This window comes from Heterodontus francisci, chromosome 31, assembly GCF_036365525.1.
Source record: "Heterodontus francisci isolate sHetFra1 chromosome 31, sHetFra1.hap1, whole genome shotgun sequence".
In the NCBI taxonomy this organism is placed as follows: domain Eukaryota; kingdom Metazoa; phylum Chordata; class Chondrichthyes; order Heterodontiformes; family Heterodontidae; genus Heterodontus; species Heterodontus francisci.
The window spans coordinates 59,488,973-59,515,400 of NC_090401.1; the positions used below are offsets into that span (position 1 = coordinate 59,488,973).

General features: G+C 41.2%; 1 protein-coding gene across 5 annotated transcripts in view; it reads right to left on the reverse strand.

Moving 5' to 3' along the window:
* The window catches only part of cd164l2 (CD164 sialomucin-like 2), a 113,834-nt gene that overhangs the window by 44,682 nt on the left and 42,724 nt on the right, over positions 1-26,428 (reverse strand). For 2 of the 5 annotated variants that reach the window (XR_010968922.1, XR_010968920.1), the window contains exons 5-6: positions 25,555-25,593; positions 12,142-12,304 (exon numbers count right to left, since the gene is read on the reverse strand). Coding sequence is in view for 2 of the 5 variants with exons in the window: in XM_068011714.1 (XP_067867815.1) it covers positions 5,390-5,396; positions 12,142-12,304; positions 25,555-25,593 (209 nt within the window). In the remaining 3 variants the exon portion in view is untranslated. Of the gene's footprint in view, positions 1-40; positions 5,397-11,829; positions 12,305-25,554; positions 25,594-26,428 lie in introns of those variants that run through there. The other 3 variants (XM_068011714.1, XR_010968921.1, XM_068011715.1) reach the window with 3 other exon arrangements.

The following is a 26,428-nucleotide window of genomic DNA, read 5'->3' on the forward strand; positions in this document are numbered from 1 at the left end:
AGTCCAATATTTCATCAAGTCAAATCTTTTAATTTTCCACAATCACAGCAGTATGGTATGTAACTACATACCGAGTGAAAAAGTACAGAGTACTGTATAATGCACGTGATTAAAATATAGTGCAATCGCAATCCAAGTGGTTTCCTAAAGTTATGGTACAAAAACCATCAAGACAGATAGAAATGTATCAAAAAAAAAAACGACCATTCATCCATGTAAATAAATATCCACTACCACACTGGTGACAAATTATGACAGTTCTTAAGTGTGAAAGCCACACAAGTCAAGAATGCTGTAGGCAAGAGCAAGAAAACCTCTTTTGCACAACTGGACTTTTGACTTCTATCAAAGCTAAGGAGCAAGAAAAGAAAGTGTCCTCTAGGAAGCCATTTGCAGCCAGAACAGAAATGCTACAATGAACCTACTCAACACAAGGCACCTTAAAACAAAATATATCAGAGCAACAAAGCTGTTGCAAGACAGTAACTAAACTGCAAGAAAAAAGTGCTGGTGATGTCAGCCAACTTGAGTAGCAATATTTAAAGCATTCATAATGGAAAGGAGTCATTGACTGGGAAGTAGATCGTCCATTCAGTATTGGGCAGTGAAGAGGGTAAAATACCAGGTGGTCTCACTTTTTTTTAAAAAAAAAAAGTCAATATGGTCATTAGGCTACATTAATTTATAAAATATTTTCTTGCCACTTACATAATCAATCAGGGCTGGAAAGGCATTATGCACACCACATTGGAAGATGCAATGCTGAAGTCTTACCCATATGGATAAATTATGGTGTTTATTTGAAATGATAATGATCTAAAAAGCATACATACACAGTCAATTGAGCAAAGGCAATGTGACAATACAGAAAGAAAGTGAACACAGAAGGGCAACAGGCCACAGGTCCAACCTCAAGAGCAGGGGGACAGTGTCACTGTCACACACACTTCGCACCCAGTATGTCATCCAGATTCCAATTTAATGGCAACTTGCATTTTGAATGGGCTGGGTGGTGCAGTGAGTTTGCACACTGGGTTCAAAGCAGGTCCAAACTGATGTAGTGAAGGCTTTTAGTTTGCTGACTCTTCACAGGTCCACTGATAAAACCTGTCCCCAATTTGGCAATAAGTCGTTAAAGCTTCAAACAAGTGATTGCAAACTTTTTTTGATGGATGGGTCTGACAAAAGTATTTTAGATAGAGCTGATATTAGGAAATCTTGCTTACACTAGTAATTGAACAGTACATTTCTAATCAGGTTTGCATCAAACCTCACTGTTAACTGACACTAGCCCAGGTTAGAAGGTTCATATTTTCTCCCCTCCCTATTATACAGAACATTCATCCCAATGATTGGTAACTGGACTATAAATCAATAGTTTGTTTTTTTGAGGACATCTATTAACTGTTTAAATGAGGAAATGATAACCAGTTTGTTGGCATTTAAGAACTTGTGTTTAAAGACCCAGCTACTTAAAATAAAAGCACACTTCAGATAGTTCAGCTGTTCTGTTAACTCAAAAAAGGTAAGATTTTGTTATTTGCAGCAGTTTACACATATATTAAATTATGCCAATTATTTCATTGGAGTACATTTACACAAGAGTTGAGTTGTGGTGTGGATTTTGCTTCAGACTGATGCAAATCCTGAGTCAGATCTGACTGGGCTCCAGTGGAGAAACTCTGGCAAAAGCAGTTTTATTCTGGACTGTAAGGGCCTCCAATGTTTGTAGGCAAGTACATGGATTATTCTGTATAAAGCAAAATTGGTAGTTCTAGTACTAATCAAGTCTTGATTTGAGCCTACCCTCCAGAGGTTAAATATTACCCTTCCCACCTTAAGGTTTCCCTCAACATACTATTTGGATGAATCTTGCATGAACAGCAAGACCAGGAATAGAAAACATGATTGGCTTTATGTCCTTTCATGAAGGGCAGTGTTTTTAGCTTAGTGTTTAAACTGCAGTCACTAATTATCTTTCTTGAACTTCACTGACACCATAAAAATAACTGGCATTTCTACTGTACATTCAGGTCTTGCTTTAGAGGAGCGCGCAAATGTCAGTGTTTAAAAAAGGAAAAAAGTCCCATTATCAAACATATCCACATACCAGAAAGACAAATTAACCTCAAGAAATCAGCTACTGAAATGTTAAAAACTGTGCGAAGTAAAAGACTGAACATAAATATCCTGAGGGTTTTTTTTTTAAATAAAAGTATTTAAGTGCCTCAGTAGTTGTAAACTCAATAGGAAAAAGTAACAAATGGCACCTTCATATATTATTTTCTTAATCTCCCCTTTCCCAACTGTAGGAGGAAATATTTTGTACAATAGTGAATGCAGCAGTTGGTCTCTAAATGATTTTCAGCTAGAGTGCTGTGTAAAAGAAAACTAGAAGTATTAAGCAACATGGATGCTAAAGTCAACATTTAAGTATGTAATCAACCAAAAAAACTACTGAAACACCTAACTCTGGTGAACAGGGCAAAATTATCTGGTATATATTATGGGGGTGGGGGGGGAAAAAAAAAAAAAAAGAGTTCAAAATATATTTAAGTGACAACTCTCCAGTCCTCCCACCCTAAAACTCAATTTGTCACTCAAAATTCTTTAAAAAGAAATGCTCTTCATTTCTCAAAGGCAATGAAAACTGAACAGATGTGTACACCAGCAAGTTCAGATACGATCAATTTTACTCCTCCAAAAAGGCCAAGTGTGAAGTGCTTTGCAGCAACACACTTGTCTCTGCCTTTTTGCCTTCAAAAGCAAGTAACACTTCAAAAAGGTAGTTAATTGGCAGTGAAGCCTTTTGCACCTGGCAAAAGACATGAAAGGAGTAGAAAATCAAATTGTTTCTTCTGCCAGCTTGTTTGCTGGATTGTGCAATGAAATGGTAGAGGGTAGTTCGGTCACAAAAGTTGAAGTGGGGGAAAACTTGTTCACTAAAACCAGTCATACAGCACAGAAACAGATCAGAACAGCTTAATTCAAAAAGTGAAATGTGTTTGAATAGCAAAATGGATCAGGGTAACCAATATAAGTGGGGAATAGGGTACTCAATTTGAAGAGGCAGCAAATGAATACAGCAATTTAGAAAACTAAGTTTTATGAACGTCTCAAAGAATTGCAGGCCCTTAGTCTGACTCGCCAACTTCCATTGATTTAATGCCTTTAATATAGTAAAGCATCCAAAGGGGTTTCACAGGATCAAAACAAAATCTGGCATGGAGTCACATAAGGAGATATTGGAGAAGGACTAAAAAGCTTGGAGCAAAAAAAAAAAACTGGGGATGTGCAAGAGGCCCAAATTGGAAAGCAGAGAACATGAAGGGTTTATAAGGTTGAAGGTGGTTAGAGAGATAGGGTTTGAGGCCATGTAGGGATTTGAAAATTAGCATGAGAATTTTAAAATAAAAGCACTGGCCAGAACAAGAGCCCAAGTAGATTAGTGATTACAGGCGTGATGGATAAGTGGCATTTGGTGCAAGTTACGATACAGACAGAAGTTTAGATGACAAGTTTAATGGAGGATGGAAAATGCAAGGTCAGCCAAGGAAGGATTGAATCAAGTTTATTTTCAGTGGAATCTCTTCATTCCAGCTCAGCACCAAGATGACTGGATCTTGGAGTTATCTGATAATTTTATGATATTGGAAGAGGTTAGTAGCAAAAAAAAAAAAACACTTGCCATCATTGGCTTCCATGTGATATTTTGCCATTACTAAACAAATTTCAGAGCCTTCACGACTGAAATTACAGAGAACCAGCTAGGTCACTGCCAAAGGATTTATTTATCTTTTGGTGCTTTATTCCCCTGTGGAATTGGAGACAATCAGTAATGGATTCAGAACAGACAGTGCACTTATACTTTTAAAAGCTGATTGAAGCAAATTGCGCAGTGCAGAATAAACCCGATTTACAGTGGACTTAAATCCGTTCCCAGAGAATAGAGAAGTTGAAGATTAGATTAAAACGGACCATCACTAAGAACACCCATGTCTTTTAGCCACATTTAAAATAAATCTAGCATAGCGAGTTTGTCTTGAAATTGAAATCTACCTTCGGAAACAGGGCACGACTGAATTGAAAGAAAAGCTGCCAGCATTATGCAATGGTTCAAAAACAGCACAATCCCCACACGGGTTCTTCATAACAAGCTACTTCCCAAAACAAAGACACAATTCAATCTAGTTTAATTACTAACTAATTAAAGTCATAACTTTGAGCTCAAAGATCTTTAGATCGGCGATTTAAAAAAAAATAGAATATTCTAATGTAGCCAGTGTAAGGGGTTAAAGAAAAAAACAATTAAATCAATTTTGTTGCATAATTGAATCTAAATGAAATATCCTTATTGGTTAACCTTTAGATCGGTCACTCAATTTGAGAGATTAGAACTAGATTGCTGTTCAATTATAGCAACTTGTTTGCCACATCTATAAAACAGATGATGGTTATCTGCAAAGTGGTCACACTTGCTGGAGGTTTAGCAACTGGATGCAGTTTGTTTTCCACTTCAGCTGATTTGGAGATATTTTTTGATAAATAAGAGCATCCTGCAGCTTTAGCAGAACCAGTTTGCAGCAGTGGAGCAGGAAGTGGGCAATTTCACCAAGTTTTGAAAGGAGAACAAATATTTTCTTCAAAAGACAATCAGTGACTGGGGGCAGCAGGGTAGAGGGGGGGAGGAAATTAAATATCAGCAGCAGCAGCATCACAATGTAAATAAATGCAGACAGATCTTAAATCAGCAGATAAATCAGAACAGCAGAGCTCCCATTGTTAACACACTGGCACTGGGAAGAAAAAAAAAATCAATGGGACTTGCTAGCATTTAGAAGTACAGTACATTACATGTTTTCTAATAGTTCCTGGCTTGTAAATTGACTGGTCATTGCACATGTTCATTACAGTGGAACAAGTTTTACCATCTTTACTCAGCTTTGTGCAAGGTTTCAGAAACCAGTACATTTAGTAACATTTAGTTTCACAACTAAATTGTTAAAACTAAATCTTAAACATTTGTATTTTTAAACCAAAAAATCCTCAAAAAGCAGTCTACACCAAGATCTTATTTTTTTTTTTAAAACACCATTTTGTGTATTCTGGTTCCAAAAAGAGCCAAACCATTACCCAGGTGTTTTCATTAAAGCTGCTGGTACATTATATTCAATACAGTACTATTGAGGGCCACAGCACAGAACATTAGTCCTGTATGTACTCTGGCATTTGCAGCCAATTAAATCCACCATGTCAACAGAATCTAAAATCACATCCACTGAAATGCAATATAAATGTGACATTAGTGAAGAGAACTTCATTTAATGTTTGTTGGGAAATTCTGCAGATTTTTTTGGCCACCTTCAAGCCCATTTCTTCCATTCTTTGATTATATCCTATGTCAACAGAAGAGATTTTTTAATTCACCCAAAAAAATTTAATCACATCACATCATACACAATAGAGACAGCATCTTTTGCCCATATAAACTAGACTTTAGATATAAAGCACACACTGGTCCTTATTCTCCAACTTCAGTATTGGAGAATTGCAGAAATCTAGTCATTTCCCCCCCACGTTTTCATCCTTCCAGACTGCTCCCCACTAATTATACTGGAACCAATATCTGGTACTGCAAATCCAGATGCTGTTAATTAACAATCCCCAATTTTCAGACATGAAATGCAGGGGAAAATAAAATCAGAAGGCTTCAAAGCAAAATCCAAATTAGGTGAAGTGCGTGGGGATTATCCAGCTTTAATTATTTTAGCTCCTTCTGCAAAAGCTTGGTGACCCAAAACTGTTGGGAATCGGTGTTGGACAGACAGTAACTAAATTTTATACCCCTTAAGGGAGCTCAGCCTCAGCATTAAACTATATTGTAATTTCTAAAAGTATAATGGGCTTGCAAGTCATACACATGTAATGCCAGATGATTACTGTAAATCTGTGCTGGCTGGGCTATTTACTGATTTTTCAATGGCTTAAATTTCTACAGGTCTTATGTGGAGAGTGAACAATGAAGCAGCCAGAGGAAGAGAGAGAGATTAGAAGGCAGCGAAAACACGATAAGGATCTACAAGAGCCTGAAAGCAAAGTGTGAGGGTGACAGCCAAAATACTAACAATGGAGCTCAACAGTGGATATAGTAACTGAGCAATTAGATGGCAAGAGAGGGAGGTGGAAAAAGTAGGCAGAAGTCAAAAGCAGAGGACAAGAATGCTATCTTCAAATATACTAGCAGAGACAGTGCTGTAATTTTAAAACAAATCTGAAATGGAAAAAATATCAGTTTCAGCAACACTTTCAATGCCCAGGTTCCACTTGCCATTTTGAGATACATTTTTGATTGGCAAAGAACCAGAGGCAGCAGGAAGGAAAACTTTACAAGTGGTTAGGATTTAGAATACATTGCCTGATGGGGTAGTCAATGCAGATTTAATGGTGGTCTCCAAAAAAAAAAAAAGAGAGAACTGGCTAAATACTTGGGAAACAAAATTTCAGGGATATGGAAAACCAGCAGGGGAGCAGGACTAACTGGATTGTTCTTTAAAATAGCTGGTACAGACTTGATGGCCAAAGAGCTTCCTTTCTGTATATATACGATTCGCAAATACCAGCACCTTAAAACAAAGTCACTGGTTTAGCAAGCTGCCAATTACCTAGATGTTTTACTAAACCAGGTATCACTAAACATTAAGTGGCAACTGTTACTGCAAACAATGCAATGCACAGGTGACTGCTTTTAAAAAGTGTTTTAACATGGGTGGACTAAGTTGGCACATCAACTCAGTACAAAAAAAAAAGGACACATGTAGTACTGGACTGGATAATGATATAATACTGAAACTACTACAAAAATGCAGCAAAAAAGACCATGGAGTTACTGAAAGCTACCATTTAGGACATGCCAATGATATCAGCTAATTACCAAACAAAAATGAACCACACTGAAAATCTGGTATTTGACTTACTTTAAATCTGAACTCAAGCAGTTTTCCCACCACTGCACCCCCCCAAAAAAAAAAAATACACTTAACCAGATGATCCTTACCCAGTCTGTTTAGAATACTAGAGTGTTGCTATACAAGACTGACCACCCTGTCCAGTTAGTGTAGACTATGGCAGGGGGTAGAAAGTAGAGGGGGGGGGGGGGGTGAAAAATCACAGTACAAGGGATTCCAGTCCTAGGAATACTGCCTATTGAAAAGTCAGCTTACAAAACTCATCTCCAGAGTCTACGAAATTCGAGAATGCTATTACCCAAGCTTAAACCACAGTTTCGGTTTTAACATCCAGGTGAGCAGCCATATTAAAAAGATGTTGTCTCTAATTGAAATTTGAATAATTTGCATTAGAAAGTGCAAATTGAAAGCCAGGCTCCAGATCACTAATGTCTCTAACGTACAGACAAACACACACAAATTTTAGAAATTGGTAAACAACAATGTAATGCTCATCATTGCAAATTGAGTTCAAACAGTGGGTTTTTTTTTTAAAAAGGCTCTACAGCCAGGTCTGTGTGGCAAGACATTATTTCAAACCATCCTTGCCATGATCATATTGCACTGGAAAGACAAAGGTCAGGCATTTACCCATAAAGGCAAACTATTCCCAGTCACATGGCAGTCGAAATCAGAGCAGGTGGAGTATCCCACACCTGCACTCTTGCTGTACATCCTGGGGAGACTAAGGGGGAGAGCTTTCCCTTGTTTGAAAATTAAGTCCTACATAAATATTTTTCTCAGATACTCTACTGTAATTCCAAATAGTAAAGCATTTTAAAAACATAATACTTGCTCATTGTTCAATACTGTGACTTGCAGACCATAATTGATTGTAATGAACTACCGGACAGGAGTTTTTTTTTGTCAAGGAGAAAAATGCTCCAAGGTTCTGCGCAACAGTAGTTTATGGAGGCTCAATTCATTTACCAGCACAGTTGACAAACAGAACTATGGCTCAATGGCATAGGCCATTACTTAAGGCAGTTATTACTAATCCCATATATGGAGCTCTCAGCCTCAGTCAGGCCATTAGGGAGGCTTGGTACTTCACTGAGCTAGAGTGAAGGGCAGGGGGAATGGGAAACAAAAGCCAAAAGGTAGCCAGTTACCTTTAAGCTAATGGTTAGGATTACATTGGGAGATGACCAAGAGCAAGTTATGAACCCATCTCCAACCAGTAAAATATCCCAAGGAACCTAAAGCAGGGAAAAACCCCAGAAGTGGGAAACTGCTAAATATTCAATCCCATTTTTGTTTTATGAGCAACCAAACAAATCCTGCAATACTAAAAAAAAAAAGTGTTGGCTACTTGCAGAAAAATTCTAATTTAGCTACAATGGCATATATTAAGCCAACAGGAATAAATGTCAATTAAAAAAATTACACATTTACTGAGCATCACCTTTGTACGAACCCAATATTTGTGGAATTAGCAGTATGAAAATAGTTATCTTTTGAAAGCACAATCTGTCCCTGCATACATAAAATCTCAATTAGATGGTGAATCATTGGAAACAAACAAAAGCACACCACACAAATAAAAATGCACTTCAGTGCATGTTAAAGACTTTAAAGTAAATGGAATTTCATTTTGCTGTTCATGTACAGGACAGACTATTACTTCCATTATAGAAGGGAGATGTTGCAGCCACTTCTTACACAATCTACTGTGCCTCCTCACTACTGGCAGCATGTAAAGGGTTAAGATGAAACAAAGACAAAATGAAGCACACAGAACAATGCAAGCCAACACAAACAGCAGTACTTTATTACTACAAACATTTGGTTATAAATGCTAACCTTGGCACCATTGAAACAATTCTCTATTGCTAGAGAGGATTTCAACTAAGAACTAGTTTGCTGCCTCCCCCCACCAGTTTGCAATAAAGGTTGACAAATGCCGACTAGTGCAAACAAATTAGAACTGGGTTTTGCAAAATATTCCTTATATTGGTCCCCTCCTCACCCTACAAGATCACAAGTGAATCAGATAACATAAATCAAAAAGGTGGTAGAAATCTAGAACATTCTTTCCCCCTAAAAGCTGTAGTTGCTGGGTCAATTTAAATTTAAGACAGATCAAATTTTTTTTGGTCACGTAAGGGCATCAAGGGATATTGATCAAAGGTGGGTAATTGGAGGAGGGTAGCAACCAGCTATGATCTAACTGAATAGCCTCCTGTTCCCATGAAGAGCTGAAGCCCAATGATTTTTTTTGAGCATTGGACCAACTATCGAGGTTACAACTATATAGTAGAGTAATAAAGTCCCAGCTTCAATCTATGGTCTATCGGGAGTTGACAGTCAAGGCAGTGGTGAGACACTGCACTTGAATGACTCAGGTGGGAGAAAGGGTGGAGAGAGTTACAGCTCCCATTCCTAATCATTCACTACCCCTTGCTGCTGGCCAGGATTAGGTTCCATGCTGATGCTCGCCATAATTTATCACCCACCACACGAAAAAGGGTACTTCAATGTGTTTCTAGAGAAAACATTGAGGGTGCAGCCTCCAGGAAAGATATGGCCAGAGAAAAACTGGAGAAAACCCCGCACACGCATGCAGAAAGTGTAACACAGCAAAAAAGTAAAAGACAGCTGTTGATACCTATAGGCTCCTGATCTCCCAGCCCAAAAAAAACACATTAGGCCAATACTCAAGGATTAGCAGTGCAGGTGCAAATTCAGAATCTTCTGTAAATTGATCTCAGCTGACCCATTTGTTGAAATTACATTTAGACTGGAAAAACAAGATATGTCTTCACTCAAGTTGGATGGAGTGCAAAAACCCAAGTGTAGTAGGTAACTTGTGCATTGAAGCACCAGCATACAGTTGAGGCAGTTTCTCACTCAGACTATAGTTTATCACTAAGATGCCAATCTCAAGCTATGGAACGACGTGGGTGGAAGTCACTTGTCCTGCTGATCTTGTTCTAACACTGCACTACAAGGCCACCCTACATAAGTAAAGATTGAGTGTTTGACACATTCAGCTGATCCATCCAACATGACCTTAAGGGCGGCACAGTGGCGCAGTGGTTAGCACCGCAGCCTCACAGCTCCAGCGACCCGGGTTCAATTCTGGGTACTGCCTGTGAGGAGTTTGCAAGTTCTCCCTGTGTCTGTGTGGGTTTTCTCCGGGTGCTCCGGTTTCCTCCCACAAGCCAAAAGACTTGCAGGTTGATAGGTAAATTGGCCATTATAAATTGCCCCTAGTATAGGTAGGTGGTAGGGAAATATAGGGACAGGTGGGGATGTGGTAGGAATATGGGATTAGTGTTCTTCTTTTGGGCCTCCTTATCTCGAGAGACAATGGATACGCGCCTGGAGGTGGTCAGTGGTTTGTGAAGCAGTGCCTGGAGTGGCTATAAAGGCCAATTCTGGAGTGACAGGCTCTTCCACAGGTGCTGCAGAGAAATTTGTTTGTTGGGGCTGTTGCACAGTTGGCTCTCCCCTTGCGCCTCTGTCTTTTTTCCTGCCAACTACTAAGTCTCTTCGACTCGCCACAATTTAGCCCTGTCTTTATGGCTGCCCGCCAGCTCTGGCGAATGCTGGCAACTGACTCCCACGACTTGTGATCAATGTCACACGATTTCATGTCGCGTTTGCAGACGTCTTTATAACGGAGACATGGACGGCCGGTGGGTCTGATACCAGTGGCGAGCTCGCTATGGGATTAGTGTACGATTAGTATAAATGGGTGGTTGATGGTCGGCACAGACTTGGTGGGCCGAAGGGCCTGTTTCAGTGCTGTATCTCTAAACTAAACTAAAACGTCCATCACAAAAAAAAAATTTAGAAAATGATTTGCTAAGAGTGCCTCCATTACCTTATGCTCCATGGAAAGCACTTTCTGGTATCAATTCTGATTTTTCCTTTTATTAGTTTGAAGCAGTACCTCTTTCAATTAATTTCAGGATTTAGTTTGAAGTAATGTTCCAATCTTATCTTTCTATACGGTTAGCTATATTTATTGCTATAAAATAAGTTAGCTTTCAAGGGTGGAAAAGAAAATATCTCCAGGCTTTCCTCATTATTCAATCCTTGCACACTAGGAATTGTCGTCATGCCTAATCTCAATGTCCTCCAGGGTTTGAATGTCTTCCTATTGCATCATTGATCAGAACTAGACAGCGAGGCATTATATAGAAAGTGCAGTCTGATTAGAACACGATGGTTAGGCTTGTGTTGTACTTTTTAAGTACAACATTCTATTTGCTGTGTCAATTGCTTCAGCTGTAACTGTTGCATTTAGTAAAACCCCATGGCTGTTTTAATACTATTAACGGGAGTGCTCATGTCACTCATGTGCATTACTTCACACTTGTCCATTTTAAATTGCACTGGTTATTGAGCTACACACTTACATCTGTGTCTATTATTTCTCAAGCTGCAGCTTCATATTTCACTGCCCCTCCTAGTTAAGCATGATCTGTGAATTTTTTATTCTTCAATGGGATGTGGGTGTCACTGGCAAGGCAAGCATTTGTTACCCATCCGTAATTGCCCTCTGAAATGGCCAAGCAAGCCATTCAGTTGTCAAGAATCAACCACATTGCCGTGGGTCTGGATTTGTATAGGCCAGACCAGGAAGGAAATCTGCCGTCCTTACCTTAGGTGACAAAACTGCTTCCAAATTCAAAGTTACTAATGTAAATTAGAAACAAAGATCAATTCCTGGGGCACCTCATACAGCTTTCACTTAATAACCAATTTCTTATCCGTTTCATGAGTTTTATCCTGAATCAAGTTTATAAAGTAACATTAAATTCTCTCAACTGGTTATAAAAGGAGGAATACGGGGAGTGCAATAAACTGGAAATGCTTCGGAGGAGATTTTAAATTTATTGAAAATCTTCATTTATCAATTGCATGAATTGGTCTGGGACCTATGATAGGCCCAAACAAAACTAATCAATCTAGCGTTTTTTGTACATTATGTAGGATAAATGCTTCGAACAGAAGGGGCAAAGGAAAATTACATTAAAACATTAGCAAACAAAACATGCAGGAAGCACATGTAATATTAGCACTAAACTAGTTGCAAAAGGAGGAGAGGTTGGGGGGGAAATGCAGTTCACAGCACAGCAAGACAGCAATGGGCAGCATGCCACACAGAAGCAGGGTTCATTCTTACAGAGTTTGGTAGCTCCCATCTCGTGCCTTGAAGAACTTGACAGCGAAGAAAAATGCTGCCTCAGCTCCCAAAACCAAGACAATTCCTCCAATGAAACTAGCTGGATCAAAGCTGGAGGGTGAATACACAGGGGTTGTTGGAATCACAGTGGTGGTACTAGGTTCTGCAAGAAAGGAAAACCATTATCTGAAAAGCAATCCATGATTTGTAACAATTTAAAAAGCCCCTAATTCAGAAGCCTCCGATGTCATGCTGTGGTCAAGTTTTAAAGTTAAAATCACTGAATTTGTGTATTAAACCCTTTCCAAAATCATTTAATTCCAGATGTTACACAAGCATGCATCAGAACCCATATTAGTCCAGCCCAAAGAACTTCCTACCAGTACTCTCAGCAGCAAAGCTAGTAAATAACGAGCTTATGGGTCCCAACAAGTTGAACGATCAGTGGAAACTGGGATGGCCTTGGGCTGCTTCCACTGTTTATGGCTCAGAAATTGATTTGACATTCAAGTCTGTTCCCTTCCTGTCACCTCACCCAACAGGCACCATATAAAAAGATTCATACATATTCTTAAAAAAATGACAATTCAAAAAGGAGAAAGGATATTGAAAAGTTAGAGACCTTTGCACCACTGGAGGGTAACATTGCCTTTGTCCCAACAATGCACTAAAGAGACAGTCCTTTTTTACTTTTTGATCTCCTGGTCTCAAGAGACAATGGGTAAGCGCCTAGAGGTGGTCAGTGGTTTGTGAAGCAGCGCCTGGAGTGGCTATAAAGGCCAATTCTAGAGTGACAGACTCTTCCACAGGTGCTGCAGATACAATTGGTTGTCAGAGCTGTTACACAGTTGGCTCTGTCCTTGCACTTGTCTTTTTTTCCTGCCAACTGCCAAGCCTCTTCGACTCGCCACACTTCAGCCCCGCCTTTATGGCTGCCCGCCAGCTCTGGCAATCACTGGCAACTGACTCCCACAACTTGTGATCAATGTCACAGGACTCCATGTCGCGTTTACAGACGTCTTTAAAGCGGAGACATGGATGGCTGGTGGGTCCGATACCAGTGACGATCATGCTGTACAACAAGTCCTTGGGGATCCTGCCATCTTCCATGCAGCTCACATGGCCAAGCCCTCTCAAGCACCACTGGCTCAGTAGGGCATACATGCTGGGGATGTTGGCTGCCTCGAGGACTTGTGTTGGAGATACGGTCCTGCCAACTGATACCAAGGATTCTCCAGAGACAGTGAAGATGGAATGTGTTGAGACATCGCTCTTGGCTGATGTACGTTGTCCAAGCCTTGCTGCCATAGAGCAAGGTACTGGACAAAGGCTTGAAACATGCTATTCTCCCTGTCAGCTACAGGAGAAATGCCACGAACAGATGCCCCTCTACGTTGCCTTCATAGATCTCAAAGCCTTTGACCTAGTCAGCAGATATGGTCTCTTCGGACTACTAGCAAAGATTGGATGTCCAAAGCTACTGAGCATCACCTCGTTCAGTGAGGATATGAAGGGCATAATTCAGCATAATGGTGCCTCAAAGGCACAGTCCACAGCAGGATAATTGCAGATATGAAAAACTGCATTCCAGAGATTACATTGTAAACAATAGTATTTAATAACTCAAATTCCACAACACAGCATCCAGCTCACACTAAATAGAGTATTTTCACTACTTATTCTGAAGTAATATTAGAAATTAGATAATGCCAACAGTAGCTAATATAGCAGTTGAAGTATGGATTAATGGCTGAAAACATTTAATCAAGGATTTTCATAACAAAATAGTAAATTAATGTACTTGGACACCAGAGGCCATGTAACTCCTAGTTTTGAATCAACTCTGGATGACTAAGTGTTTTGACCATCCTGTTTCAGGACATTACAATATATCCCTTCCATTTTAGTTGTTTGGTGCCGAGTTCACAGGATACCAAAGAATGCTGCAAAGGGTGTTCATGGAAAGGGCTGTTTTTAACCACCTTAATATGAAACTCAATCTATCCACATCAGCAACCTGATGCATGCAAATTAAAATGAAAGTCTTTCATGTGAAAACTTTCCAATCAGCACCAAAGTGGGGCAGGAAAGCCAGAAGTTGGATACTTCTGCACATAACCTCAGTCTCTGCAGGGAGAGGTTTTTTTTTAAAGTTACATTCAAGTTTAGGATTTGTGCATTTAGTCTTGCAGAGCACACATTCCAATTTAAATGGTAACCCAGATTACATAGTTTTGCAAACATATTCTTGAATCAGGCCACTTGGTAGAATGTTGTATATTTGCAGGCACATGGACTCACCATGCCTGCAGATCTTCACATAACTTCTGTTCTCAACTTCCATATGAGGACTGGAACTCCAAGGAAAAAAAAAAGTGAACCAAATACAAAAAGAGGACAACTGTTCATCTTAGCCTGTAAAAAGGAATCTTAAAGAGGGCAGAAGGTGCATTGTTTGGGTACAAATAGCAGAGTGGTTGTATTACTGGGCTAGTAACCTAGAGACATGGGCTCAAACCCCGCTATGGTAGTTGGGGAATTTAAATTCAACCGATTGAATAAAAGCTTGCATCAGTAATGGCGATCATGAAACTACTACATTGTTGTTTAAAAACCCAAGACCAAACTAGGAGTCATCAGAATCTCTATATAAAGTAGAGCAGTTCTTAGCTGAATGCAGTGAGAAGAGACATTTGCCTGACGGAGACATTACCAGTGAAGCTGGAATTTTGTGCATGTGGGAATTCAGTGCAGAGGGGGAAAAAAAAGATCTCATCTTTTTAGCCTCCAGTAGCTGGTGAGTCGTCTCCCTTTGACTCCAAGTCAGGGGATTGGTTGGTGAGTGTTTTCTCATTTATCTTTCAAAAGTCAGGTGATTTTACAAACTAAGGTTTTTATTTGGTAACACTAGTTAAGCTTAGTAGATTGGAAAGCAGTTAGTTAATTAAGACAGTGATTAAGTAATTAAATTGAAATAACTAATAGCATAAGTAACAATGGCAGGACAAAATGTTCTGTTGCAGCTGTAGTATGCGAGAGCTTTTGGATATCAAGGCGATCTGCAGAAAGCGTAAGCAGCTAGAGGACTTCCGGATCAGGATTACTGATCTGGAAGCCAAACTGCAAACACTGCACAACATAATGGAGGCAGAGAAATACTTGGACATTTTGTTCCAGAAGACAGCAACACCTCTTACAACACAGTCGATCACGTGACCACCTGCTGGCCAACTAGGGGAGTTTTAAATTGTAGAAAACAGTACTTGATCAGAATACAGTGCGCTCCTGGAACTGAAGCAAGAATTACCTCCCCTCCTGTGTGCCCTCATCGCACTCTCACCAGCTTCGGAAACCAGAAAAGTCTCCTACGTGAACAAGGTTTAAAAGGAACACTGGGCCCCAACGAAACAAGACCATATCTTCAATGAAGGACTACAGCAAGCTTGAAGCACAGTAACAAGATATTGCCTCAAATTGTTCCACTTTATCTTTTCTGTCCCTATCTGCATGTGTATATCGTGTGCATGCTAGCATGGGTGTGTCTAATACGGTTCATACTCCTATATCCGTAGGTAATAAATTTCACTTTTCTTTAAACCAAAGAAAGCCTTTTTGAGCTTATAATTGGAAAGCCGTGAGCAAGAATCACAAAAGGGGGAGCTCAAATCAGTGTTTAAAATTAAACCCTGTTACAATAAGACCAGGTGACGATATTAATAAACCACCTAGACACCTTTTGCACCTGGTCGCAACAGGTGCTCTCAGCCCGTGTGGACGAAAGAAATCTGCAAGGTGGATGAGCAGACTGGCCATGGCACTATGGAACAGGAAAAAGGATCCACTCGCCATGGTCCATGTAGGTACCAATGACATAAGTAGGACTAGGAAAGAAGTTCTGCTTACAGTATGGAGGAGCTAGGCACCAAATTGAAGAGCAGAACCTCAAAAGGTAATAATCTCTGGATTACTTGAATCTCTGCCAATTGACAGGACACACTATTAGTGAAATGAATGTGTCTCAAAAACTGGTGGGAGAAATGGGTTTCAGTTCGTGGGAAACTGGCACCAATACTGGGGAAAGTTGGGGCTGTACTGTTGAGACAATCTGCACCTGAACTGTGCTGGGACCAGTGGCCTAGCAAGCTGTATAACTATGGAAGTAGAGAGCGCTTTAAACTAAACAAGGGGTGGAAGTGAGGGATCAAGCCTGGGTAGATGTAGAAAATCAAAGGGGTAGAGTCAAGGCAGGAGAGAATAGTAATATGGAAAATGAAGGTCAGAGAATGGCAAAAAGGGACAAAAAAAAAAATGGAAGACTAGATGTTAAAGATAACAAAAAAAAAAGACAAAACTAAAGGCTCTGTATCTGAATGCACATCACATTCATAAAGTAGATAGCCATCAGACACGGCTGCAGGATGACCAGGATTCAGTCCTGAATATTGAGCGGTATATGACATTCAAGAATAGGTAAAGGTGGATGGGTAGCACTGTTACTCAAGGATGGCACTGGTGCAATAGTTGGAGATGACCTTGGTTCAGGAAATCAGGATGCAGAAATCGGTTTGGGTGGAGATGAGGACTAGTAGGGGAAAGAAGTCACTAGTGGGAGTTATCTACAGGCCCCTTAACAGTAATCATAATGTAGAACAAAATATACAAGAAATATTGGGTGCTTGTGATAAAGGGACAGCAGTAATCATGGGTGATTTTACTCAAACTGGAAAAAATCAAATTGGCAATAGTAACCTGGATAAGGAACTCTGAATGCTTTCAAGATAGTTTCTAGAGCAGTACATTCTGGAACCAGAGGGCAGATTACATTACACCTGTTATTGTGTAATGTGAAAGGATTAATGACCTCAGATTAAAGGCACCTCTAGGTAGGAGCAACCACAATATGACTGAATTTTACATCCAGTTTGAAAAAGAGTGGGTCTAAAACTAGTATTTTAAACTTCAATAAGGGCAACTATGTGGACATGAAAGCTGAGCTAGTGAACTGGGTTACTCGGCTAGGAGATAGATCATAGAGAAGCAATGGCAGACATTTGAGATATTTTAGAAGACTTAGGATAATTATATTCCTCCTACAAAGAAAAATTCTAAGGGGAGGATGCACTGTTAGCTAAAGTTAAGAAAGCATCAAACTTAAAGGAAAAAGCTAATTGCACAGAGTGGCAGGTCAGAATATAAAGAATGGCAGAGAATTACTAAAAAAGTTAATCAGGAGAAAGAAATTAGAGTGAGAGGAAGCTAGCTAGAAATGTAAAAGCAAATAGCAAGAGTTTCTACAGGTTTTTATAAAATAAGGAAAAAAAGTAAAAAGTGAGTGTTGGTCCTCTAGAGCGAGAGAGAGAGAGAGAGAGAGAGAATGGGAGTTAATAGTAGGTAAAGGAAATGGCTGATGAAATGAATATTTTGCTGGTCTTCACTATAGAGGATACAAAAAACATTCCAGTACTAGCTGTAAATCAGGAGGTGGAAGAGGGGAACTTGGTGAAATTACAATCACCAGGGAAGCGGAACGGAGCAAACTGATGGAGCTGTGGGCTGACAAGTCCCCAGATCCTGACGGACTTCATCCTAGGGTCTTAAGAGGTGGCTAATGAGGTAGATGTGTTGGTATTAATTTTTCAAAATTCACTGGATTCTGGAAAAGTTCCATCAGACTGGAAAGAGCAATTATAACCCCTCTTTCAAGAAGTGGGGGAGGCAGAAAACAGCTAACTAAACCAGTTATTTATTTTATTTAGAGATGCAGCACTGAAACAGGCCCTTCAGCTCACTGAGTCTGGCCGCCCAACCACCCATTTATACTAACCCTACAGTAATCCCATATTCCCTATCACCTACCTACACTAGGGGCAATTTACAACGGCCAATTTACCCATTACCTGCAAGTCTTTGGCTGTGGGTGGAAACCGGAGCACCCGGTGGAAACCCACGCGGTCACGGAGAACTTGCAAGCGCCACACAGGCAGTACCCAGAATTGAACCCGGGTTCCTGGAGCTGTGAGGCTGCAGTGCTAACCACTGCGCCACTGTGCTGCCCAGTTAGCTTAACGTCTGTTTTGGGGAAGGTGTTAGAATTGATTAGAGGTTGTAGCTGGGCACTTAAGAAAAACTCAAAGTAATTGGAAATAGTCAGCATGGTTTTGTGAAAGGGAAGTCATGTTTAGTTTTAGAGATACAGCACTGAAACAGGCCCTTCGGCCCACAGAGTCTGTGCCGACCATTAACCACCCATTTATACTAATTCTACACTAATTCCATATTCCTATCACATCCCCACCTGTCCCTATATTTCCCTACCATCTACCTATACTAGGGGCAATTTCTAATGGCCAATTTACCTATCAACCTGCAAGTCTTTGGCATGTGGGAGGAAACTGGAGCACCTGGAGGAAACCCACGCAGACACAGGGAGATCTTGCAAACTCCACAGAGGCAGTACCCGGAATTGAACCTGGGTCCCTGGAGCTGTGAGGCTGCGGTGCTAACCACTGCACCGCCCTGTGGTCATGTTTAACCAATTTGGAGTTCTTTGAAAGAGTAAGATGTGCTGTGGATAAAGAGGAGCCCGTTGACATACTGGACTTGGATTTCCAGAAGGCATTTGACAAGGTGCCACAGAAAAAGGTTATTGTGCAAAGTAGGAGCTCATGCCGTGGGGGGCGGGGGGCAACATGTTAGCATGGATAGAATATTGGCTGGCAGAAAACAGTATGCATAAATGGGTCCTTTTCTGATTGACAGGATGGGACGAATGGAGTCCCGCAGAGGTCTGTGCTTGGACCTCAACTTTTTACAATTTACATCAATGACTTTCATGAGGGGAGCGATGGCATGGTAGCTAAAAGATGACAAAGATAGGTAGGAAAGTTTGTTGTGAAGAGGATACAAGGAGCTTGTAGACCGATATAGCTAGGTTGAGTGAGTGGGCAAAAGTCTGGCAGATGGAGCATGTGGGAAAATGTGAAGTTGTTCTCTTTGGCAGGAAGAATGAAAAAGCAGAATATTAATTAAATGGAGAACGACTGCAGAATTCTGAGGTGCAGAGGGATCTAGGTGTTCTAGTGCATGAGTCACAAAAGTTAATATGCAGCTACAGCAAGTAACAAAGAAGGTTAATGGAATGCTATCCTTTGTAACGAGAGGAATTGAAAATGAAAGCAAGGATGTTATGCTTCAGTTATACAGGGCATTGGTGAGACCACATCTCGAATACGGTGTGCAGTTTTGGTCTCCTTGTTTAAGGAGAAATGTAAATACATTGGAGATGGTTCAGAGCTTCACTAGATTGATAGCTGGAATGAGAGAGTTGTCTTATGAGGAAAGGTTGGACAGACTGGGTTTGTTTTCATTGGAGTCAAGAAGAGTGAGGGAGACTTAATTGAAGTATACAAGATCCTGAACAGTCTTGACAAGGTGGATGTGGAAAAGAGATTTCCTTTTGTGGGGGAGTCCAGAACTAGGGGGAAGAGTTTTAACATTAAGGATCGCCCTTTTAGGACAGGGATGAGGAGAAATATTTTCCTCGGAGGGTTGTACAACTTTGGAACACTGCCTCAGAAAGGTGGTGGAGGCAGGGTCACTGACTAATGTTAAAGGCAGGGTAGATAGATTCTGATTAGGCAAGGGAATCAAAAGGTTACCCTAGATGGGAGTGTGCAATTTGAGACAAACAGATCAGTCACGATCTTATTGAATGGTAGAGCAGGCTAGAGGGGATGAATGGCTTACTTCTGCTCCTAATTCATATGTTTGTATTTATTAAAACCATCTTTAGTAAGGTTTCTCAAACATGTATGGTATTCATGAGGTGGAATTTGAATTCAATTAATAAAACCTGGAATTAAAAGCTGGTCTAATATGATTGAAAATGAGACATCATATGGATCATTTTTGAACTGGTACTGGACTTGAGATAACTTGTTTAAAAAGACCACAACAGCGGCTGAAAACATGGCTGCACATTTGCATTCTAAAAGACAGTTGCATGACAAAGACCATGGAGTATTCAGATTCAATTTGCCAGATGGATTTCATCCATAGGTGATGATCAAGAGACATTGAGTCATTGAGCCAGCATCCCACTGCACCCCCACCCCCCCACCCCAAACAAGGGTGTCTGGTGAGCCTGAAGGAATCCACGCACACGCATAATTTTTTTTAAATATAAAAGTAGTTTGAAGGTTAATAAACTTGCACCTTTCTTGTTTCAATCTGAGAAAACCTGTCTGGTTGATTTCTTTGCAATCACAATGAGCAGTGAGCAAGGACTCACTGAGGGAAAGCTAAAAACATGGTATTTTAAAAATTAAACCTGGTTACGGCCAAACTAGGGAAAGGCCGAGAGGGAAGCCCCAGATCCCTGCCTCACCTGGTCATAGCACTAGTGGCTACCATGAAACTATTGTCGATTGTTGTAAACAAAAACTCCATCTGATTCACTCATGTCCTTTAGGGAAGGAAATTTGCCATCCTTACCTTCTCTGGCCTACATGCGACACCAGGCCCAGAGCAATGTGGTTACCTCTTAGTTGCCCTCTGAAATGGCCGAGCAAGCCATTCTGTTGTATCAAACGGCGACAAAGTTTAAAAGAATGAAACCGGATGGACCACCTGGCATTGACCTATTCACCAGAAATGACAATGGCAAGCCCAGCCCTGTGCACCCTGCAAAGTCATCCTTACTAACATCTGGGGCTTATACCAAAATTGGGAGAGCTGTCAGACTAGTCAAGCAGCAGCCTGAAAAAGTCATACTCACGGAATCATACCTTACAGACAGACAATGTCCCAGATACCACCATCACCATCCCTGGTTATGTCCTGTCCCACCAGCAAGACAGACCCACCAGAGGTGGCGGCACAGTGGTATACAGTTGGGAGGGAGTTGCACTAGGAGCCAACATTGACTTCATGTCTCAAGGCATCAGGTCAAATATGGGCAAGGAAACCTCCTACTAATTACCACTTACCACACCACCCCCCCAGCTGATCAACCAGTGCTTCTCCATGTTGAAGACAAATTGGAAGCACTACAGGTAGCAAGGGCACAAAATGTACTCTGGGTGAGGGATTTCAATGTCTATCACCAAAAGTGGCTCGATTGCATCACTACGGGCAGAGTCCTAAACGACATAGCTGCTAGACTGGGTCTTATGGCAGGTGGTGAGAGGGAACCAAGGAGGAAAAAACCTACTTGATCTAGTTATCACCAATCTACCGGTCACAGATGCATGAGTATTATAGGAGCGACCACCACAGTCCTTGGAGACGAATTCTTGTCTTCACATTGAGGATACCCACCATATAGTGTTGTGGCATTACTGTGCTAAATGGGATAGATTTCAAACAGATAGAGCAACTCAAAACTGGGCAACCATGAGACGCTGTGGACCATCAGCAGTAAAATTATATTCCACCACAATCTGTAACCCCCTCGGCCCAGCCTATCCCCCACTCTACCATGGCCATCAAGCCAAGGGACCAAGCCTGGTACAAAAAAAAAAAGTGCAAGAGGGCACGTCAGGAGCAGCACCAGGCATACCTAAAAATGAGGTGTCAGCCTAGTGAAGCTACAACACAGGACTATTTGCAGACTACACAGTAGAAGCAGCATACAGAGAGCTAAGCAATCCCACAACCAAATGATCAGTTCTAAGCTGTCACATCCAGTCGTGAATGGTGGACAATTAAACACCTGACAGGAGGAGGCAGCTTCACAAATATTCCCAATGATGGGGGAGGCCAGCACATCATGGCAAAAGACATGGCCAAAGTATTTGCATCTATCTTCAACCAGAAGTGCCAAGTGGATGATCCATCTTTGCCTCCCAAGGTCCCCAGCATCACAGATGCCAATATTCAGCCAATCCGATTCACTCTACATGATATCAAGGAACAGCTGAAGACAGCGGATACTGCAAAGGCTATGGGCCCGGACAACATTCCGGCAATAGTACTGAAGACTCGTGCTCCAGAACCAGCTGTGCCCCTAGCCAAGCTGTTCCAATACAGCTACAACACTGGCATCTACCCAGCAATGTGGAAAATTGCCCAGTTATGTCCAATACACAAAAAAGGACAAATCCAACCTGGCCAATTACTGCCCCATCAGTCTACTCCCGATCAGCAAAGTGATGCTATCAAGCAGCACTTGCTCATTGGCCCTGGCGGAACCCAAATTGAGTGTCATTCAGATCCTAACCTCACTACAACCATGGTCCAAACATGGACAATAAATAAAAAGAGCTGAACTCAAGGTGAGGAGAGACTGTCCGCCCTTGACATCAAGGCCGCATTTGATAGAGCATGGCATCAAGGAACCCTAGCAAAACTTGAGTCAACAGAAAATCGGAGGAAATCTCTCCACTGGCTGGAGTCATACCTCGCACAAAGGATGGTTGTGGTTGTTGGAGGTCAATCATCTCAGTCTCAGGACATCACTGCAGGAGTTCCTTCGGGTAATGTCCTAGGCCAAACCATCTTCAGCTGTTTTCAATGACCTTCCCTCCATCATAAAGTCAGAAGTGGGGATGTTTGCACAATGTTCAACACCATTCGTGACTCTTCAGATAATTAAGCAGTCCATGTCCAGATGCAGCAAGACCTGGACAACATCCAGGCTTGGGCTGATAAGTGGCAAGTAATATTCACACCACACAAGTGCCGTGCAATGACCATCTCAAAACGAGAATCTAACCATCTTCCCTTGATGTTCAATGGCATTGCCATTGCTGAATCCTTTAACAACCTGGGGATGACTACTGACCAGAAACTGAACTGAACCAGCCACAAGTGCTATGGCTGAAAGAGGTCAGAGAATGGGAATTCGATGGTGAGAAACTCACCTCCCATCTCCCCAAAGCCTGTTCATCTACAAAGGTAGAAGTCAGGAGTGTGATGGAATACTCCCCATTTGCCTGGATGGGTGCAGCTCCAACAAGAAGCTCAACACAATCCAGGCCAAAGCAGCCTGTTTGATTGGCACATCATCCGCTACCTTCAACATTCACTCCCTTCACTGACATAGTGGCAGCAATAGGTACAATTTACATGATAGATATACTGCAGCAACTCACCAAGGCTCCTTTAACAGTGCCTTCCAAACCCACGGCCTCTACCACCTGGAAGGACAAGGGCACCACCTGCAAGTTCATTACCAAGCTACACACCATCCCGACTTGGAAATATAAAATCGCCATTCCTTCACTGTCACTGGGTCAAGATCCTGGAACTCCCTTCCTAACCACACTGTTGGTGTGCCTACACCCAAAGACTGCAGCAGTCCAAGGCAACAGTTTACCACCACCTTCAAGGGCAATTAGGGATGGGCAATAAATGCAGGCCAGTCAGCAATGCCCACATCCCATGAATGACAAAATAAAATGCAAATAAACCTTCCTTAACCAGCCACAATCTAGGAGGCCAAGAGCCTCAACTCACAGCCATTACAAATTGAGAACTATTTATACTCCTAGGATTTCCGACTTAAAATTAATTGATTTGAAGGCCATTTTGACCTTGAATGGTTCATTTTCCTCCCAACAGGCTAGGAGGGCTGCAAGGTCATTGTGCTTAACTAGATTTGCTGCTTAAGCATGATGTAATTGAAATTATTCCCAAGTCATTTTAAGCCAAACCATTTAAATTTTCTATTGAAATGAAGTGTGATTCAATATGTAGCAACAGTTCCTTAATTTAAGTGTGCCTTCAGTTACTCCAAATAAATAGATATCTAATTTGAAAGTCCAGATCTTGGGTTTATTTTGAACTGCTAGTCTTTACAAAATTGTGCATGTTTCCCCAGAATGAAAAAATATCTTTTAAAACACACATTAAAACTACAAAAATTGGTTAGGAATGTGCTGTAATGTTAAGCAGGGTTATTTTTACCTCTGAATAGTGGGTAATCGATGCCTCAGGCTGTTAAACTGAATGGCCATATTTGCCGACAATGCAGCCACTAGGTGGCACAGTACTGGCACATGTGCAAATGCAGCCTCTGACTGAAACATCACTGTCTGCAACATTTCAAGCAGCTGCCAGTAATAAAGATGGCACTGCTCAATTTAATAAGTTGAACCCAAAGCCCCTCATTCCTCAATGGCTGCAATCACCACCTCCACCCAATGGTTTCCCACTCCTACCCATAATTGCCACTTTCCTTTGCTGCTCCCGGCTGCTTGCCGCCTGGAGGGGGGTGGTAGGATGGCATGGCAAGCAATCTAGAGCGGGACACAATGTGGCAATTGCGGGAGGGAACAGAAGCGGTGATTGCGGGAAGCAACATTTGCTAAGTCATTACGTTTGATGCCAGTACAGTGATCTCACCACACGTGCTGATTCATACCGACAAGCTGACAGAGATGTCAGCGATTGCTCTGCGTTGTCAGGAGACAAACTGACAAGTAACATCAGTGGGGTTGCAGCATTCGAGATCAGCTCGGTTGTGATAAACTGCGTCAGCAAGTTCTTTGCTGCTATGCAAATATGGCTTAATCCCTGGAACACAAATTGAATGCAGTACATTCTCCACTAGAACAGTCTACCCTCATTAGGTCGATAGAAGGGGAAGGGGTCTGCAGAAGCAGTTTGTAAACATAGCATTGATTTTACTCATGTAATGAGCACCAATATGCAATGCTGTTTTATATACACAATCCACTGGAAAATATATTTGCATTAAAAAGGTACAAGAGCTGTCCCTGTGGATGGTAAAAGCGCTACCCCTCCATTCACATTGAATATGTGCAAACCAAGAAAGTTTTTGTTTTGACTATATGGCTTTGAAATGATTTTATATTGTTTCCAGACAGTTAAATTTTGATCAGCAGATAGTTATACACCTTGGAAAGGAGGATCTCAAATACTGGACAGCCTCACATGGTACAAAGTGTAGAAGTCTCATCTTTTGCATTTAGCCAGGACAAGCTAAAGACTGCAACATTTTTTGTGCAGACTATTCGTTCATGAGATTAGGAAATGCAAACTTATGCACCCATACTTTTTCTACTCATTAGATTTGCATTTGACTGGAGACTAATTTAAACTATTAACATATCTGCCAAATACAATAAAACATTTTTAAAAAGTTGAAACTCCATTAGGACCTGACCAAGAATTGGATTTGCATTGCAATGATGCAAATATCCCCTCCAGTCCACTTTCACCCATTTGCTAGATGTAAAGTTAACCACCTCCACTGTGCATCCAGGACAGGCAGCGAGTGAAGTGAAAAGATTACTAGTCTTTTAAAATATCCTGATAGAAAAAAAAAACTGTTCAACAAGAGATACCAGAACATGCCAAAATTTCACATGGAAAGAGCTAATAATATCAAATCTGAAGTGGCTCCCAATGTTAAAGGGAACAAACATATCAATGTTAGTGATTGCATACCTGCAGTTGTGGTGGAAATTTTCTTAGTGACGACAGCTGCTGGAGGTGGGGGGCAGGGAGAAAAAAAAAAAAAGGAAAAAAAAAAATCAGGGAGGAAAGAGGAAAAAGAGAAGCAAAAAGAAGAATCTCATTAGTATACTAAGTCAAACTGTTCCCTATTAATACATTTTTCTGCTATATCCACAACTGGATACACAAATGCCTTACCCTGGTTACATTTTGCTAGAGGACAGTAGAAAAACACATCCATTGGGCTATGTAAATGGTTGGAAAAAGAAATTCTCAACTATTTACATGCCACAAAAAAAAAAGAGGAAAGTTACACTACATTCACAGGTACATTTACTTCATAATAAAATTACTGGGGTGAATGAGGACCATCCTGGTATGCTGGGCCACATAATTCCCAAGTTAGCATATCACAGGTAGTGGTTTATTTTTGAGATACAGCACTGAAACAGGCCCTTCGGCCCACCGAGTCTGTGCCGACCAACCACCAACTAACCCTACAGTAATCCCATATTCCATATCACCTCCCTACACTAGGGGCAATTTACCCATCACCTGCAAGTCTTTTTTGGATGTGGGAGGAAACCGGAGCACCTGGCGAAAACCCACGCAGACACAGGGAGAACTTGCAAACTCCGCACAGGCAGTACCCAGAATTGAACCCGGGTCTCTGGAGCTGTGAGGCTGCAGTGCTAACCACTACGCCACTGTACCTCAGTGCACTAGAGTTGATGCACTTGTACCAGGTCTTGGCAGTCCGCAGTAACAAAATCAATCATGGTTAAAAAGGAGCAAAATTTCTAAGATGGAGAGAAGAAATACTGAAGCATATTGGTAGGCAATTTCATGATCCAGCTGGCCAAGG